This window comes from Dromaius novaehollandiae, chromosome 3, assembly GCF_036370855.1.
Source record: "Dromaius novaehollandiae isolate bDroNov1 chromosome 3, bDroNov1.hap1, whole genome shotgun sequence".
Taxonomy (NCBI): domain Eukaryota; kingdom Metazoa; phylum Chordata; class Aves; order Casuariiformes; family Dromaiidae; genus Dromaius; species Dromaius novaehollandiae.
Genome location: NC_088100.1, coordinates 106,423,201 through 106,443,795, shown reverse-complemented (window position 1 = coordinate 106,443,795; position 20,595 = coordinate 106,423,201). Strand labels below are relative to the sequence as shown.

General features: G+C 37.6%; 1 protein-coding gene across 9 annotated transcripts in view; it reads right to left on the bottom strand.

Moving 5' to 3' along the window:
- The window catches only part of LYPLAL1 (lysophospholipase like 1), a 78,582-nt gene that overhangs the window by 29,785 nt on the left and 28,202 nt on the right, over positions 1-20,595 (bottom strand). For 5 of the 9 annotated variants that reach the window (XR_010388583.1, XR_010388580.1, XR_010388581.1 and 2 more), the window contains exon 5: positions 20,067-20,403. Coding sequence is in view for 2 of the 9 variants with exons in the window: in XM_026107795.2 (XP_025963580.1) it covers positions 20,164-20,403 (240 nt within the window). In the remaining 7 variants the exon portion in view is untranslated. Of the gene's footprint in view, positions 1-5,788; positions 6,474-7,533; positions 17,226-19,226; positions 20,404-20,595 lie in introns of those variants that run through there. The other 4 variants (XM_026107795.2, XM_064509705.1, XR_010388579.1 and 1 more) reach the window with 3 other exon arrangements.

Sequence of the window (20,595 nt, the reverse complement as noted above, 5' to 3'; positions counted from 1 at the left end):
TCCCTCAGAGAAAGTAATTGAGGCTGCATAAAGTATACAAATCTAGAACCATCTATTATCCAGGCTTTGCAAGCAGAATTCAAATAAAGTCCAAGCTTCCAAATATCAACCAAAGAAGTATTCAGAACTAATCAAAAGAGGTTAAGAAGCTGAGGGGCATTTCAACATCCTACGAAGTATTACAGGATATCTAATGACCCATGGGAGGGCTGACTCTAGCAGGGACTGCGGCTCACCTCTTACGCTGAGGATTCACTTCTGGCACTTGTGTTTTGTTTCTCCCATCATTTTCTTTTCCCTATTTTCAAGAATGTCCTCTACTCAAGCTCAAGTGCCATGGTTCCCCTTGGTACCTTCACAGCTGGTCTTCGCGGGAACTCATTCTGGATTTCTTACCACCCGATTCTAATCAACACTGTGGAAAAGAAAAGTCTTCATCTTTGTTTTCAAACTACTCTTTAGTCTCTAAGGCATAACTGAGGGCTCCATGGTCTATTCCATCATGAAGAACCATCGCAACCTCTGAGACCAGATTATTCCTCCTCCTCCTACCTAGTGCACCTTTCAACACACTTAAAATCTATTACTTCCTTTCTACCTTTAGACCATAAACTTTGCCCTTTTCTTGCCAATCTGTCATCTGACTTATTGCTTTCCATTTCTTTACTGTCTCAGTGACTTAAAAACTACTATTCACTGGCAATAACCACAGTGCAAATAATTAACTGACACCCCACTCAGAGCTTGGGTCATGGTACAGTGTGAAATAAGAAAAGGCAAGTCTTGTCCCAAGGAGCTTGAGTGAGTTTGGCAAAGGATATAAGATGGTAAAAAACTACAGAGAGCAGGTAGAAGCAAAGAAGTGATTAAACTGTGTTGCTACCATTACAAGCAGTAATCACAGAGTCAACGTTTCTGCAGTGCCAAGGCAAATCTTAATCTTACGGTTAAACCTGTTCTGAAGACTATGATGAATTAGGAGACTTTTATGAGAAACTATACTGAAGAAGGTATTGAAGTGCCTCAAAGAAAACTGTGCATATCAGCATAGAAGCTGGAATCACCAGCAGGGCTGGAATGGTAAAAATATGACTCTAAACCATGCAGGATAGGAAGCCTAGACACACACCAAGATCATTATGTTTTTGGTGCCAAATAAACATAAAAACCACAACAAAAAAAAGGGGAGTGTTTGAAAATGCTGTCACATGGTTCTGCCAAGAGGTAAACTGTTTTAAAGACATAAGGTCATGCTTCGAGCATAAAGGCAATAGGAAGATAGAAAGAACCCTCAATCTACCAGTCCCTTGGGAAATCCAGTCTGTCCCACTGGTGTCTTAAGCTATCAAACAGGTATGCTAAAAATACACACAAATCACATGGACGCAAAATTTTATGTATTTACTTTTGCTGTCCAAAGGAAAAGTGAAATCACAATGAGGCTCCCCATCATGAATGAAGGGTATTGAAGCAGCCTGCATCAAAACATATGCCCTGGCAGTTCCACACGACATCATAGGATAGTTCAAAACGGATTTCATGATGACGTAAACCACTGTTTAATTTCAGAAGTGTAGGTATCAAACAGCTCTAAGTCTTGCCTCATGGATGTTAAAAAGTAATGTTTACTTTTTTCAGGCAATTACTTAACTTTCCCAATTATCCAGAAAAATGACCTCATTGTAGCACATAAATGTTCACTGGACATGCTATATGTAAGCTACCAAAACATAGTTTTTAAAAATAGATAAGCAACAGAATGAAATACTTGAGCCATGTGTATGGGCAGTATGCAGCGATACTAAAGCAATCTTTTCTACTGTAGAAAGATCCACCCAAGACTCACTGAACACTTCAAAAAATAACTTTTGAAGTATGTATAATGGTATCTACTTTATCAGCAGGTAACTAGTGAAACAGGATGATGAAGATCATGCTTTCACTCTGAGTGAAAAACAAGTCTTCCAACATGCTGCTACAATCCTTAAACAGCTCTTACTATCTGTATATTGCTGGCACTTACCTCTGTGTTCCCTTACCACCATATAGAAGTTACATAAGGCTGTGAGATGGGACCTTATTGAATTAAAACATCTGATCTATCTCCTCTCCTAGCCTCTAAACTGAACAGAAAGAACCTGAAGCTTTCATTACTTCCATTTACCTCTAAAACTTTTCATATGCAGTGTTTGGTCATTATTCACTGCAGGTTTCACAAGAGGATGGCAGCTGTAATATTATCTAGTAAAGAGATATTCTGGTGTCTCAAACTCTGGAAGGGTTGTCAAAGCTTCTGGATTGGCCAACAACACAAGCATGATTTGGATACAGTTTTGTTGGACAAGAGGCTAGCGATAAAAATATTATAAAGCTATGTACATGCCATTCTAAAATAAAAGGGACCTATCTGAGCATGAGCTAGTGATAAGGTCAGGAAGTTGGCAGACATTTCCTAAAACTCATTTTGTCCTTGTTTCCTATCCTCCACTCAGCCACATTCTTTCTTCATAAGCAACACAGGTTGAACCTGTGCAAATTGGAAAGAACATGCAAAGGCTGAAAGACAGCCCATGATACCAGGTACAAATGGCTTCTCAAACTCTTTAGCAGCCCGAAAGAGGCACTTAGGCACGTGTGTGCAATATGTGTGTGTGAAGAAATGGGCTACAAGTGAGCTTACTAAACATGTACAGGATTAAGTTCAGTTCTATAGGCATTCATTCTTCCATGAGATGAGACATTGCATATATTTTCCCAAATAAAACAACACAGAGAAGGCTGAAGGGATATATTCATGTGTGGCACTGAAACATATGATGCAAACACAGGCTTTCCCTACTGTCACCTTCTAATGTCTCTCCTTAAAATATTAAAAGGAAAAATATCAAAAGAACTTTGCATCCAAGGTTTTGGCAGAACTGGTTAATATGCACAGTTGTCCCAATAAATCATTAAATGTGTTTGCAGTGAACTCGTAAATCACCATGTGAGGCATTGAAATAACTGGCACTACTGTTTTGGCTCAGTTACCAGTTTTACATTAGGGACTTATTTTCCAGTTTTTTTCCTCTAAGTTGCTGTAATCATGTGCTGCAGTTGAATCTAAATTGAATGGCATGCACAATAAATATGCTCCCTCACTGAGATCATGCAAGCACTATAAAATGTAAAAGAAAACAGTGGAAGCCATTGAAGTGGTTCACACTGTGACCTTTTATACACCAAAAAAGAAAAACAGCAGAAAAATAAAACTTGTCAGATTTATCTGCTCTGTTTGACTTAATAACAAAGAGTATGCTTGCTTATCTTGAGAGGACATCTATGGCACAGGAGAAAATCTACCTGAGCAGCAAAAAAATCCCAGCCGTAAATGCCTCTTTCATCTACTCACAGATGCAACCCAAATGTATAGGTTTTTTTCATAATCTTACACCTGAAGTGATGACCCTTAATGCAAAAGGAGCCATTGGAGTAAGCACACATTGACTTGCAACGTAAGCAACAAGCTTTGAGCCAAAAGACAGATTGTGTACCTTAACAGCATTCCTGTCTGTCACAATTTTGTTATTGCTCAATCTTATGCCATGTAAAGCCCATGAAGCTTCAAAAAGCAAAATAGCTACAAATGTCAGAAGAGACATTAGCATCTCTCAGTTAGTCTCTTCCAAATGTAAACAGTTACAAATCAAGAATCATCTTACAAAGTGTGCCCTTATCAGTGTTTGAAAACAATCAAGATCCTATTACACAGGGCTATCTGAATTTGGTTGGTTTTGGTTTTTGAATTAAGAAATGCACTGAGTAAGATAAAATGGGCTCTCCTAGCCCAGAACACAGAAGATCCAGTTTCTGATCCCAAATCTGCCTCCTGGCTTCCTGCATGACCAAAGTTCCTTAATGTGCCATTCGGTGCCTTGGAACATGGATTATTCTGTCTCTGGTTGCTTATTCATCTGGTCTAGTTAGACTTTAAGTTTCATAGGCCAGGTGATCTCTTTGGTAAACATTACAGTAAAGCTAATACAAAGTGACCAGACTTTGACCAGTATATAGGCAATATATTAGCCAGGGAGCAGCTTTTCATATTTCTTACCTTCTGCAATCATGCTTTAGCTAAAGGAAACAAAAAACTCAGTAGAAAGTGTAAAGCACCTTCGCTTTTCCTAATATTACACACTGCTTTTTTTAAAACATACACTATATATGCAACTCCAAGCACCTGATTTTTTTTAAATGCAAAATCATGTATATCAAATGATTGAAAATACATTAATCAAGCTTATATATATATATATATATATACACACACACACACACATGCACAAATGTATTTGGAACATGTGACTTTTAGATGCACATTAAGAAACATTTCAATCATGTTTTCTGCTTTGCAATGGAAATATACTCTTTACTAACAATGCTTTACTTCTGAAAAAAATGAGCTAAAAATATTAAACTTTTCTGATTGTATATGGATTTCTTACTTTTAAACTGAAGAGACTACTGCTGCTTTTATTTTCTGAAGGAAAATTAAACCACCAGCAGTGAATAGTTGGAAATCTGTTTCTCTCAGTTGGTCACATAGACACTTGATTCTCTTTTCCCAACAACCTGAATACTCATATCTGGTACTTTTTTTTTCACGTTCATTGTAATTCTGGAAAAATGAATTTAGATTCATAGAAAAATTTAGGTTGAAAGAGACCTCATGAGATCACCTGGTCTAACCCCCTCAAAGCAGTGCCACCTTCAAAGTTAGATTAGGTTGTTTGAGATCGTACCCAGTTGAGGTTTGAAAAACTCCAAAGATGGACTTTTTCTGGTGCTTAGCTGCTCTCATGATGAAGAATATTTTCCTCATGTCCAAAAAAAATTTCCCTTGTTGCAACTTGTGATCATCACGCCTTGTCCTTTTGCAGTGCTCTTGTTAGGAGAGTCTCATTCCATCTTCTCTATAACCTCCCTCTGGATAGTGGAAGACAGCAATTGGATCCCCCACCTGTCCTTAGCCTCTTCCAGGCTAAGCAAACCCAGTTCCCTCAGCAGCTCCTCACACATCATATGGCCTAGCTTACTAACCATCTTGGTGGCTCTCCTCTGGGCTCACTTCAGTTTATCACTGTCTTCACCGCGAGCTCTGCACTAGACACAATATGCCAGATACAGCTACATGAATTAACCTACTACAGGCAATGTCAACTGGAATAGCTCAGCTCATCAGTGAAAGGTGTAAACTAACTTTGCCTACAGCAGATTATGGAGATTTCACATGCTTCCATCTGGTAAGAGCTAGAGATACCGTCACTTCTGGCAAATGACAACTAAAAGCTTCAGCAACATCTGGAAGTTTTTTGCCTACCATCTGAGTCTGAACTCCTTTTAGATGGGTCTGGTTTGGAGATATTTTACACTGAAACCCACTTATTTTGCAATGAGGAAAAGCAGAATTAGCAGGTTTCCTGGCTGCTTATTGCCATTAGCTTAGCTCCCCTGGAAAAACATATAAAGCTTTCCAGTTGACTGGAAAAGAACAGTTGAGCTTTTTGCTACAAAGGACTTAAGGCTTTGTCTGTACTTCCAGGCAAGACCAAATAGAGGAACAGTGCGGACACAAATAAAGCTTTCAGTGGGAATGTTAATCCAAGCTAGGCTAATTCAGTGCTCAGAAATGATACTCAGTCATTTAAGGGATGTACACATCACTTTTGTTTATTGCCCAAAGTCTAATTTTTAGGCACCTGTCTCCCACATCTTGTGCTAAAATCATTCCCATTCCAAGAAAACTTACCTGCTGGCCAGTGAGCACATCAGTATGCCAAAATCCCAGCTGTCTTGACAGCCTGGGGAGCTGTCACAGGGCTGCAGACAAGCTGTCTGGACAAGGCAGTTAAGTACAAACCATATTAGGAATATATCATAGCCCTCAGTTATTCAGACCAGGAATCACCACAGATGTGTGGGGATATGCTAACAACAACAATCATAATTAATAAAGATTTTCATCTTCGAGGAGGGACCCAGAAGACAAAGGCAAGGATATTCTCTCGATTTGGTTCCACAATCTTTAACAGGAACACCATGAGGGCCAAACAAGAACGAGTGGCAATGCAACTCTTGCCCTAGCGAGTGAAGCAGCTAAACAGATCATTTGCACTGAAGTCATTTACAGAATGGCTAAAAATAACCCACATGTTGATCTTTGGCTTCCTGCAGCCTGCGCCAGTACGAGAAATGACTCCAGGAATAATTCCAGAAAAAAAGCCCTGTCCACTTGCTGACTTCCATTCTGCCTTTTGCTTTCACATCCACTTTAGGATAAAATTGCTCCTGGTTGGAATATCCTAGCATATTGCAATGCTATGAAAAAACTACATTACTGCTCTGTTTCTCCTGCCTTGGGAAAGGAAAACAATCTTGACATTCTCTTCTTCGAGTGCTCTTGCATCCGCTTTGTTGGTGGGTTTGGCTGGAGCCTGGAAAAAAATTTACATTCTGCAGAACAACACCGTACAGTCCCTTGTCATTTCCCACATTTTGTGAGTCCCATAATGTGCGTTCCAGCCCCATCTGCTGTAAATTTCTTCCATACAGCAACACTGAAACTTTCCTCAAGCCAGCATTACATTTCCTAACACCCTCTGCCCCAGTAAACAACATTTCGTTTGAGTATCTCCATTGGTAAATCTATTGACTGAATGAAACGAACTGCCTAGTCAATAGGAAAAAGTCCAGTGGCAACATAGGAAGTCAGGAAACACTGGACAGATCCAGCAAAAATTACTGGGGGGAAAATTAAATGCCTGTATGGAAAGTGTTGTAATTTAGTTTTATTCCAGGTCTAAAAGTGGAAAAACTTAAAGCTTCATACTACTTTACAGCGGCGCCGTTCAGGGTCTGCCAATGTTTCCATTATGAACTGCAATTTTCAGGGGTTTATAACTTGGCCATAAAAATTTGCTTTGGGATGAAACTAGAAAAAAAGTTCTCCATCCAAAAACTAATTCTCTATCCCCCCATTTTTACAAAGAGAGTTAAATTGAATTTGCTTATTTTTTTAAGCCAGCTCAATTAAAAAAAAAAAAAAAAAAAAAAACCCTTTTTTGTCATGTTCTGCATAAATACAAAATGTAGGCTAACTTAGAAGGATCTGGGGTTATAGCAGATGACACACCAAACACACCTTAAAACTACTGCACTGCAAGAGGGCAACGGTCTTTTTGGTCTGTGTTAAAAACTTAAGCATCATTCCTAAGAGACAGGCAGCAGTTATTCTTTGCAATTTTGCAATGGCAAGACCTCATCTAGAATACTCTGCCCAACTTGACCATCACATTTTAGGAGGAGTAAAGCCACAGAAGAGCAATAAAATTGTTACAGATCTACAAAACACGACCTATGAGGAAAGACGGAAGAACTTAGATATCATCTAGAAACAGAATACTAAGGGATAAAGGTCAACATTCTCCCAATAAGCAAAAATACATTATAAAGAGGACAATGATCAGATGATTTCCAGGCTCATTTGAGACAGAATAAGAAAACAATTAGTTTACTTGCAGAAAAGTGTTTCAGGTTACATGTCTGTAAAAATTTCTTTTTTGTAAATACATAGCAGCGAAGTCATGCAGTGAATTGATCAATAACAGGTTAAACAACAGTATAGCAGGAACAGAGGAAATGATCTTTCATAGTGCCCCTAAAAGTGCTTTTTACTCTTGCAAATAAAAATACAAAAAGAAGCTGGAAAATCAGGTGCTATATTCCCTATTAATTCCACTTGCAGGGCACCATGCTAGTAAATGCTGAAGTTTCTGTTTACAGCAGGTTTGTAATCACAAAGGAACAGAGTAACGGATGTTTGTTACGAGTCTAGCTCCAAAGGGTCTTTAAAGTGCTGCTAGAATCTTTCCTTCTCTTCTCAGTCCTTTCTCTAAACCCCTTGTTTGTCTACTTGTATGATGACATCAAACTCTTTCCAGACTCACACTCCAGCACATCTAAAATACTTAGGTAAACGCTAATGAAACCTGGCTTCTAATTCTTTCTGCATGAAGATAAGGCATTTGGCCTAAACATTTTCTAAGTACATCAGTAAGAGTTTCTCACGCATGAAGCCTCATCAGCTTAATCTAAATTTTGGATCCACCTGGGTATGCTACGCAGCAAATATTTATCTTGAGGTTGGCTAATCTGTTTTGAAGCTAGTGGTGAAACTCAGCGCTCAAACATAAAGAGGATGGACAATATTAACTTTAACTTCTCTGCTGTGTTTTAAATTTGCTGTTACCCTTCTTGCTACTATTGGCAGATGCCAACATCATCACCCAATACCTTTATCTGTAGCAGGCTCACTAAAGCCAGTGGAAACACGCTGTAACAGAACCTCACTCGATATAGAGTACTGGAACCTTGGTGACTTCAGGTTTATTAAAAAAAAAAAAGAAAGGTTTTTGAATATGCAGTATATACTTCCAGCATTGTCTATCTCATATGCTTAAAGAAATTGAACCAGATATTCCTACTTACCTCCAAATCTTGAGACCAACTTAAAGATCACTTTATTTTTACTGAAGAATGTTTGGAGTTTGGGTGCTTTTTCAATCTGTATTTCTAGAGTTTTTAGAGTACATTTTCAAACGTTTCTTGCAATCATATGGCCTAAAAACTTATTTTATAAAATATGCCAAGAAAACCTCACATGACTGTATAGGAGCTAGAGCTTTAAGAAATACATCAAAAAATCATGAAACTCACAACAAAATGGTGAGTTTGTAACACTGCATTTATCCCATTATGCAATTGATTTATTTTCCACATTTTATTCAGGATAGAGAAACTAAAGAGAGCAATTTCTCTTTTTCAATGTGACTTTTGTTTTACTTTGCTATGCTAAACTAATATATTTCCAAGTGTCTTTTAATTAGCAATATTCTAACCTTTACCTAAAGAATTGCTCCCTATACAACCAAAAATTGAGATTATTGCCAGAATAATTTACACTGGTTTGAACAGAATTTAGGAAACAATTTTCCAGTCTTTTCAGGAAGAATTAGAAATTTCTCCTGAGATTATTAACAAAAATTATTGGCCTCTAGTCATTTCTGCAGTAGCTTATCACAAAGGCTCGGGTTTTATGGTAATCTCAAAACAGTGCAAAAACATTGACTTATAATTTAAAAGATTCTGATGCTTTGAAAAGCTTCAGAGTAGATTTTGTATTTGGCAAAGAGATCAGCCGATACAGCATTTAAAATTTGTGATGTATATAAAATAAGGTCTTGCTGATTCTTTCATAAAGATAGGCTTATCTCCAAGTGGTGCTGGAGGAAAATATCATTACCTTCTGCCCCCCTTAAAGGCTTCTGACATCTTCTGCTCCCCCTTTGGCTCCTATAAATATTATGTCTTTGCTGGACTTAGGTTACAGGCCCCAGGATCTTTCCTCTGCTGATTATTCACAGTCTGTGGTGTTTCCCCTCACCCTCTCCAGCCATGCCTCAAATTGCATCAAGCTTATCCCTGTGATATCTGCTTCCCAAATACTGTCTGTCAACTCAAACACTATCATCTGGCTCACAGTTTCATTTACTGCTGTTGATTCTCACAATAAAAATACTGCATGTTCACTAATGATATGAAACCAAGGATATTGCCATTTTTCTTCCAAAGAGTTTAAATCCTCTGAGACCATTTCCCAAGCATAACACTATGACACTATCTCACTCAGTACACCTGAGGTTGCAACTCTGGATCCAAATGGATTTGAAACCCAGATAATTTTATTTCCACATTGGCTTGTGCAAGTTAAACCCAGCTTATTACTGACTGAACAGTATCATTACCTACCTGCAGTCAACCATAGCAGCAGCTTGTTGACAGGTTCATATTAATCTGATGCTGACTTGAGATGTGATACCTAAGTCATCCACATGCCAAATACGCTGGTGCACAATAAACATTACTTGATCACTAGGATTCTACTACTTCTACACTTCTACTGAGAGATGAATCCCAGACAGTTCCCAGAGGAGCTGGGCTCTGATCTGAAAACAATTTCAGAAATGGACTAGACACCTCTTCCCAAATAAGACCAAACAGCTCAGGGTGAGCATCCCAAATCCACTTCAGAGCAAAGTCAACCAAATCAGCTTAAATGATCTCTTATGCAAGACCGCTAAAAGTTTGATTTTGTCTTGGAACAGGTCAGTTGTCAATTAGACAGATGGCTTGAGACACGTGGAGACAGCTTGAGACATGCAGAAGCGACTTTAGAAATGAAAGACTTGTAGAAACATGGGCCTAAGTATAAGATTGAAGACAAAATGCACTAATCTGTCAAGACATACATAAATTTTTGTATGAGCGAACATGTTATGAGTGAACTTGGCTCTACACAGTGAAGTCACTGAACCACACAGAGAGATACATACTGTAGATATTGCCTGCTGGTGCTACAGGGGTCAGAAGTAACCATGCTGCTGCGCTGCATCCTCACCTGGAGTACTCATCCTCTAAAGTGGCTTCAAACTCCCCCACAACAGGGCTTTCTGCCAGCACATTTGTGTTTTCTCACCCCAGCACAGGCTTCCTGCAGCATGATTTCCCTGTTCTTGTTACTGCTCTGGATGGTGCCCCACAGAGCACATTGTTACCATAAATAAACTGCACATGCTACCTAAATACTGCTCCATACTGCACTGTAAAAATACAACATCTAAGACTCAAATGTCCACACAGGCTGTTTCTTCTCCTCATTCCCCCAGATTTTACACAATACACAGGAGATTGTTTTAGCTGCACAGAACACTAATGGGTACTTGAGGTTCTCCAGACCACACCTCACCTTTAACTAAGAAATTTTCAAGAGAAATAACTAAATGAAGCAATACTATTATAGGCAGTCCCTGAGTGGGTTACTAGTCAAGAAACTGATGACTAAGTTTAATCACGGAAGGACTGCAGTAACCTCCCTGAAATAGCTAAAAATATTATGAAATGGAATTTGTATGCAGAAAGCAAGGAAAATAGACCTTTTAATTTACCACACTTACAACTATGAATATGACAATAATGGTCAGTCAGGATGTTCCTGTTACATCAGTGATTCTATAATTAGCCCCTAATTCTGTTTATAAGAGAATAAGAACATCTTTTAGTTTGCCATTGGTTGCTGTATAATTGCAACACAGGTCATCCATCCCTGGCTGTCAGCAGCTTGCTACCATTTCACCTACATTTTCTCAAGGCTTAAAATTACATTGCTGAATTGACTCTTCAACATCCTCTGCTACTTGATGTACTTACTATCCAGGAGTATCAGCTGGCACGGGGTCAAATCCACAGTAACTCCACTAATGTCAGGTCCTCAGCTGATGTATATTGGCATGCTTCTACTGGTCCCAATGGAGCTACACCAATTTACAGAAGGAACTGGCACAGATAACTCTGTTCTACTCTGTATAGCATTAACAGATCCTCCTAATTATTTATTGAAAGAACTTTTTATTTTCCTGCTGCACTCGAAAGCCAAGTTCTTCCAAGGTGGTCTCAAAATAGTGCCTGGATCTGGATGTTTGTTAAGCTATTTTTGAATGTTAGTAGGTTCGGTGTGCCACAATCCTACCAAATTTGGCCAGCCAACCAGAAGTTAAGCTCATTCAAAATTCTGCATATGATGTGGGGCAAGAATTTGGGGACATAATTTGTGCCATTTAACTATCTCTGTAAGCCAAAACACAATTCTGTCTACAAGAGACATTAGCACACACACACACGTTATACATGTAAATCATTACAACATATTCACTTGTGGTTATAGCACTGGAGGGAATTTGATAGAGTAAAATGAGGCCCATCATTCTCAGCAATTCTGCAAACATTAATATTTGATTAAGTACGAAGGGAAAGTTCTAAAAAAATTGCAGTGAAATAAATTAAATTTAAATGACTTAAGATAATTACAGTATAGTCATTTTTAAAGCCCACCTTAAAGCAGATTGCTACAGAGGAATACCATGTTAAACTTCCTGACACTTGCCTGTTTCACTACAAGCAAATGACACTAATTTCAAATACAGCTTTACACAACAGTAAATATAAGTAGTGCTTAGAAGACACAGATGTATGTTATTATTTCTGCTGCATGTGTAATGTAACCTATTATGTTATTCCATTAAAATTCTGTAGTTAAAAATGTGATGGCTGAAGTAATTTGCCCAACATTCCCTCCTGACAAAGAACATAGATTGTCACAACTAAATGAAAAAAAATGGATAGCATTTCTGAAAAATTCATTTTTCAGAAATATTACTTATCCCAATAGTAGTAAATTTTAATACTGGAAAAAGGCAAGAAAAGTATTTCCCAGTCCTCCCCTGCCTTCCCTTTATCTCCCCATTCTCCCTTTCTTTTATCAATTTCACTGGTAAAATGAAAAAAAAGAAAGAAGTAGAAGAAAGAAATGGAGACAAAAACCTCAAAGGAACAAAAAAGCCTCTGTGGTTTTTAAAGATAAAACTCTTCCAGGCGGAAGTGGAGAGAGGAGGGAAGAAAAACTTTAGTCAAGTAAAAATTCTTTGAAAAATAATTTTAACAAAACAGAAACTGTTGCACTGAAAAATTATTTTGATTTTTTTCCACCAACATTATTTGTTATATTTCAAAACTTCATACAATAAGGGCAGCCAGCCTGCAAGTCTGGAATGGAATTCAGCACATGTTATTGGTGGATGATTTCAGCATAGCCACACGGGGAATGTATTTAAAGATCCATATGTTTGGTTGGCACCAAGTCAAGTTCCATTAAATAATACTGTATTCAGCTACGCAACAAATTTACTTACCATACATTTCGCATGAGAACTAATTTATTTGATAGGAATATTGCTGATGTTTATATTGGTTTACTGTAATGAAAACAGTATTTTCCAAACTATGAACAAATGCATACCAGTAGTTTTACAGTGGCTTAACCAAAGTACTGGTAGTGCTTCAAAAAGGGAATTTATACAATACGTATGTTTCTCAATGCTGCTTGTGCCAAATGTAGTAAGCGGTTCCGCTAAGAAGATGGAACTTTCTTCTAATTCAGGGAGAGCATACCTAATCTCCGTATTGGCAATGCAGCGAGTTCTTGAGGCCAACAGGACCACAGATAATTCCAAACTTGAGAGCTTGCTGCATCTGAAAATGCTTTTACGAAAAGCAACATGCATGTCCAGTTCTTGTAGAGTGGGGGATGATGAGAGACTCTCATTTCTCATGACACCCTATAGAAATTATGAAGGCACTCACTTAGTTACTCTTTTAACTGAACATTTAACCCCTAAATCTTCAATGTGAAACAAGGGCCCTTATATAAAATGCAAAATTCACATACCGTTGCCTATCTAGTCAACAAAGCTGCCAAATATTTTCACATACAGAAAAACACTGGTGACTGAATTGTGCTATAAAAACAATAGAACATCTTGAGGATTTCATTTAATAATTCCATGTGGTCTGGCATTAATCAATTGGATATCTTCAGAAAAAAATACATTTCCTTAGTGGGGAAAAAAATAGTTCTTCCAAGAAAGTCACCTTCAGTGTTTCAGATGTTTATATTTTTGCTTAGAGAAGCATCATTTAAAAAAAAAAAAAAAACATTTGAGAAGGAGCCAAGGATGATTTAATGATGCACTTACTGAAACTTCTGCAAATTGTCTTTTTTGTCAGCTTTCAATATACAAAATATGCCTTGGCACTTATAATCTTAGTATCACAGTCTTCTCTTTTCATCAGGACAGTTCTGACTTCTGGTTATGAGTCATGCTAAATTATAAATACAAATGGAAGCATGGACTACACTGTTTCCAAAAAATAAGTCAACGTACAATTTAAAATACATGCAGCACTGTCCTTCATCTTTGGTCTGCTTCATTAATTAATTAAATTTTAAATGAGCAGACAGCACTTCACATCACCTCTGTACCTGCAGCAGGTGGCAATAATAAAAATACAAAAATCTCTTCCTACAAAACAAAATCAACGTGGTTCTGAAGTGTAAACTGTGTCAGGGGATCCTAAGTTTTTCCACAAACTGCTTAATAGCAGAGGGAATCTACTTCTAAACAACCTTCCTCTCCCTTCCCAAACCAGGGGAGAAGGAAAGGTGACAGAGAGGCACCTGTAAATGCTACTGACTAGAAAATACCCTGATGCATACCACAGAAAGGATTTCTCCCATTTTCAAACACACAAGCTCCTCATTAGGCATTTATTCAGCTGATTTAGACTGTAATCTGTTCAGTAGAAACACTGAAAAACATTAATTTCTCTGAAAGGTGGAGGGTCAAGGCTTAAGTCAAACGGGACCACCCAAAATGTGAACATCAGGGGCTCGATTTGAATGACTGCATATCTGGAAAAATTCTACTGAGGGCAATGCAATAGTTCTTGGTCAGAAAGTTACCAATTACTCATTAATATTTCTGCAACGCAAACAGAATGAAGGGAAGCTCCATTTTGTTTTAAGTATAAATGAAGTTTGCTGCTAGAATGATATATCACATTAACTAGCAAATGATTTTAACTAAAACTTTATGAAAAACTAAACATAAAAGAGCAACTTTCATCAGATACAGGCATATCCTAACCAGGCTAAAGATTATCAATTACAAGTCACAGCCATGAAAAGGGAAGGATGGTAGAGCATTCAACCATTCTTATTACTCTGGAAGTATTAAATCACTGCTTTTACATTTTTGGCATACTACTGTGACCAGGGTTCATAATTATTTTGGCTGCCCCCCGTAAGACCTTGGCTACATTAGGAATTTCACCCCAAACCCTTCAAACTAAAATAAAACAAACTCCATCGTTGAAGCCAGACTTTCTACATAGATCAATCAGTGGGAACTATGGGATCTAAGTCAGCAGGGGTTGGTCACATGCTTGAGTTATCACTATTTGGCTGAAATAAGCCCTAGGGAGGATTTTTTTTTACACCAAGATCAACTATTACCACAGGTAAGCCTTGCAGTCTGATTTAGTGTTTTGTAGTTTTGCATACTATAAAGGCCGAGAACCAGCAGAAGTCATTCTATTAATTCTCTGCTGTGTACATGATAGTTATGTCTCTTGATTGCTTGTGTATGCAACTACAATCTGATGTGCTTTATGTCTACCAGTACGTATTCTAACAAACTCCTTCAACTACACAAAGAGCACACAAGCAAACAATTAATTCTTCTGCGGTTTTATTCTGTGCATCACAGTATTAATTATTACTCCGCAGTACTGTATTTAACTTAAAACAATAAGCACTTTAAAGAACCCTATGCATCATACCTTTGAACCACAAAATACCAACCGCATATTGTAGTGGAAAAGTCAGAAGCGTACTCTCTCTGACCTATTTTGGCTGTCTTCACTATGTTTTAAGGCTCAGTTTACAAAATCTCATTGGCTTTATTCTCAGGAATCTCACTTCCTTGTCACTGATTGAAGAATGTCACGTGATCAAAGAATAATGTTTAATGCTCATTTTACACGCATTTTTTTGAAAAAAACCCTGCCTAGACTGATGCAGGATGAGTTGCTCTGTCTTCTCTACTCCAATTGTAGTAACAGTCATTAAGAGAGAGACGGAGCACAAACGTAACTCTTTCCCAGGTACTCACCTAAGCAAGGTTAAACCTGGAATACTGTCTCTGCTCTAGCGAGAGATTTCATGGTCTGTAGTTAGAAGACATTTGATAAATTGACTGTTTAAGTAATGGAGCAAGGCCTGGAACACTGGTGAACATGCTCAGATGGGCAGAGGAATTAAATCCAGGTGTCTCATGTCTAAAGCTAACACTCTAAGCGCTGAAGTACAAAATGGGGGTAGAGGTACCACTGCCTTTTTCTTCTAACTCTCATTTGTAAAGACAAATATTCTCACTCACAGCTTCATACAGGAAAAGCAATTCTCTCTCACATTCTGGGTGAGTGCTACTGATCAGTCTGCAAGTAAGAACATGAACAGGATGTAGTAAAGTCCCATGGCAGCATATAAGGAAACACTCGAGCAGGCAATCTGATATTGAAAATAGAACTGACAGCTGTTTCTTCTGAGTAGTGATATTGGGTATGGCCAATGGGGGGGAAAAAAAAAGGGTAGGAAACTGCATGTATTGGCACTTATGTTATTTCCTTTCTCTGAAGCACCTTTAACCAGCTGCATCACAAATGAAGGCTGACTCAAGTTGAAAAATTCACAGAAGAGGTTTTTCTTTGAAGATCTCCCAAATAAACTTCTTGACTGTCTTAGAATATGTGTCAACTGGAAAGTAAACTCCTAATGCTTTCCTCCATCTATGTCTTAACAAATTTCATTCTAACATACTCCACTAGGTTCCCATTTCCATGTTTTGCCATCTGGATCTCATCTTTATAAATACAAGTTACATTCACCCACTTGGCTCACTTCATCTGTAGAGACTTGTTAAACGGCTTTAAAGATGATTTACTAAAAAAGCTAGAGTGTAAAGATTTAACAGGAGAAGAGATTAATTTAAGTAGAGAACTTATTTTAATGTCAAAATTATGTTACCAATGATTTTTGGCTTCCCATATTGATCAGCTGATTTCTGCCCTATTTACACTTGCTCTCTGGCTCTACATGTCTATACTACCACATAAATTACTCAGAAAGCACCCGAGTTCACAGCACTGATCTAGTCACAAATTTCAAATGTCTGAAATACAAATGTGTAATGTCAGAAGATTAAAAAACAAAAAAAGTCCACACACTAGTGCTTTGTTTCTGAAGCAGTACAGAACACACTAAGCCCAAGAGAGTTAAAGTTTAAATTAAACTCATTTTCTTTTGCTCACTGAATTATGTTTTTTCCCCAAAACAGTAACAAGCTTCAACAAAGTAACATCAATCTGAATGGTTTTACTCACTCAGTTACTTCAGCTATATTTTTAAGTGGTATTAAAAGTTTGTATTAAACCTATTCTAGGTTTGAAAAATAATAATAAAAACATTGGAAGAATTACTAAGAACATAAATAGTATGCCAACTAATTGCGTCTGCCTTCTCCAGATCAGCACAGAGCCTTCTTCTTTCCAGTTAATGTTGTTGTATCTCCAATAGCTCAACTGACAGAGATGCACGCTTGGAACCAAAATTTTGTATGTTATTATTTAAAGTTATGTACAGAAGTGTATCTTTAATCATGGTTTTCTCTTTCACTCTGGAAAAAAGAAAAGGGAAAAAGCTCATGTACAAGAAACAAGAGACTGGGTCCTGAGTTTGGTCCTTCTCAAAGTACTTGGCTTGTATCTCCCTAACATATGCAGATGTAAATACCCCTACATTCTCCTTATCTAAATCTACATATAATTGATAAGACATGCCAATTCAGGGTTCTGTATGCCCTAGCACTTGATATTGTAACTCCATCCCAGCAACATGCAACTAGTCATTCAAACACGAACTATTTTTAATCATTAAGCATTTTATGAAGTACTTCAAACTCCACCCAAAAATCAACAGGTAGATCCCAGAAAAGTAACACCATAAGCTTTGCTGAGATGCCCTTTTAGCAAATGAACCACTGCACTGTGCTCCAGTATCAACTTAAAAATGCTTTTTTTTTTTTTTTTCCTTCTCTTTTTTAAGTGCAGTGGAAGAGGTCCAGGTCAAAATGGAAAGCCCAGAAAATCAAAAACCTATCTGGATTACTTCTGTAATATGTTATCAAGCAGCTAGGCTAACTTTGGCTATTAAAGTTTTCATTTGACTAAAGATTTAACAGCAGACCCACTGTCTTCAAGGACTAATATTGCTTCTGGCTGCTTCTCAATACCAACCAGCAGTCCAACTTTTTCTGGGCTAAGCTTCAATCTGCTTGTCCAACCCGAGCTAGGCACCAGCTGGGATATGGAACCACACCATCCTCAGCAAATGGGCTAGGACACTCATACCATCCTCACTGTAAGTATCTGCAGACTGAAGGAAAATATTATCTAGAGGCTTTCTAACTTCCCAAAAGGTTCTCAGGAGTTTTAATGTGACTGGATGACTTGGGATGCCTTTAGAGCATATACCTATTTTATGTTGTAATGTATCTCCCAATTGGTTGGTGTTTCACTCACAAGCTGAAGAAGTAGAAGAAAACAGACAAGTTAAGGACTTGACTGTTTTATAAGAATGCAGTAAAATATATACCTTCATAATTGCTTCCCAGTCTATATAAAGAGAACAAATCAAAACTGCATCAACTGTATTTGCAATTGTTGAGACTGCAAAGAATAGTCAAAAGAACTGGGTTTGACTTGGTAATAATTTCTATTCCCACCATGATCTTTATTTCAATTGTTTTAAGCTATTCTCTGACATTCTTAAGTCACCTTGCCGAGAGCCTGTCATTTTCCCATCCCATTGCACTTGTCACCAAAATGAATTACCATCTTGCATTAGTGCTTCAAAAAGCCTCCTGATAGCAACTGTAACGAGTAGAAAATGATGCAAAACTCAAAATGATGTAGCATCACTACAATGTTAAAACTCTACTTGTCACAGACTGTTATTAGAGTTGGGCTAAGGCAATGTTAGCTCAGCTGCCTCTGAACACACCTGTTTCAATTTAATTTGTAATAATTAGGAAGCCTAGGGCACCAGGAAAAAATGCTTTTCAGTTACTGTTTCAAATAGTGGAGTTTTCATGTGCCATTTAAAATCCTGTTTTTCAGAACAGACTGCTGACTTGCTAATGCTAGCAAAAAGAAATAAAGCAAAATATTTTTAGCAGCAGGAAGTTGTTACTTGCTACTGCCAATTACATGCCTTGCACTTGAACAGTGACATTTTTCCCCTTTGCTAATTCTTCAAGATAGGTAAAAGCTGGCTTACAGTGCATGAGGATACGAACAAAACTTAGTCCCCTGGAGCTGGCCGACACTTCTGGAGTAATAGCCAATACTGGCAACAATTTGCTGTGACAGAGCAAACAACGGTGTCCTAGATCCACTCTTTGGTAAAGGGGGAAGGAGAAAATTAAGCAATAGACTTGGATGTATCGACTTTGGCAAGAGGCTGAATACCTTGTCATGCTAATAAAATTACTGAATCTGAGGAGGAGAAAATGAGGCAAAGGGGAAAAAAAAAGTAGTATAGAAACTACATAAGAATAGATATTTATACACTGAGTTAATTTATCAAGCTGACAGAGATGAATCATCCACCATTAAAATAATGGGACACAAGGTTTCTTTATATCACAATCATTATTTACAACCCCTTTAAACATTCATAGAGAATTCAAGTATTCCCATCTTTTAGTTTAAAATAAAACTGCTGGCAAAAATAAGTTTCTACGGGAACAGTGCCCAAAGAGTGATTTCTTCAAAAACAGGATACATCTTAACAATCATCATGGCACTTTTTTTTTTTTTTTTTTTAAACCTACACTTACAAGCCACATAGGGCTTAAGCAGTTCACAGAGAACAAGATCTCTAGTAACACCACAGTGACAGTAGATAACAACCAGTGTCAGTGGTACAGCCAGACACACCTACTCAGGACTTCTTTAAATATAACACAGACCTCAGGTTTTTTTTGAAGTGACATACAACTCTGCTTTGATGCAGATTCATTTCCACAAGCTGAAAATCCTACAGAAGCCAACAGGGCTACTCTCAGTGAACTAACTTGAACATTTATTTCCACAGGTAAAGGCCACAGTTATTTCCACAGGTAAAGGGCCACCATTTTAAGTTTGAGAGTAACTTGCCTTTTGTCAGCCATAACACCATTAGAAAGACAATCATGCTACTGTACAGTTTTTCCATTTTAGAACACAAAAGAAAATGGATCTGGAAAACTCAGAGCAATTCTTCCTGAATACTGTTCTAATTATTTAAGAATGGTTTTAATATCATCAGTCATTACTTTCCATAGACTGACATGTATCTGTATTTAAAAACTGGACAAGAGAGCAGAAAAAATCCTCATACAATAAAATGTGTATTAATAGTCTGCACCATCATGCTACAACCTAAGTGAACTGTGTGGAATACAATAGTGTCTTACCTGAAGCTTTATTTAGATAATGTGTAGGGGACACCCATTTGTCATGCATGACCTTAAAAAAAATCAAAAATCAAAGAGTACATGAAAGCTGTATCTTCTATTCATTTGTCTTTGCTACTTCAATGGGCAATTTCTTTACAATCCAGGTTTTTAGCTTTTCTATTTCAGCTCTGCTTAATTCATGATTAAGGTTTGGAAAAGTGTGGAGTGACACTGACACTCCTAGTGACTTTAACATCTTGTTGGTCTCTTCGCCCCAAGAGCAAAGAACTAGTTCATCAGCTGTTCCATGACACTGAAATAATTCTGGAAGGACACCTTCATTTCTGTTCAAAGCCTGGATGGAAAAGAAACACTGTCAGACAAACCATTAGAAATTTTCAAAGAATAGTTACAGTTACATGGTGTCTCTATAACAAAGCAATGACAATTTACATAGCATTTCATTTACTAATCTGCCTCTTAGTGGGCATATTGTACTGCCTGTACAAAAGCAAACAATGACACATCACTGGGAAAAAAAAGGCAC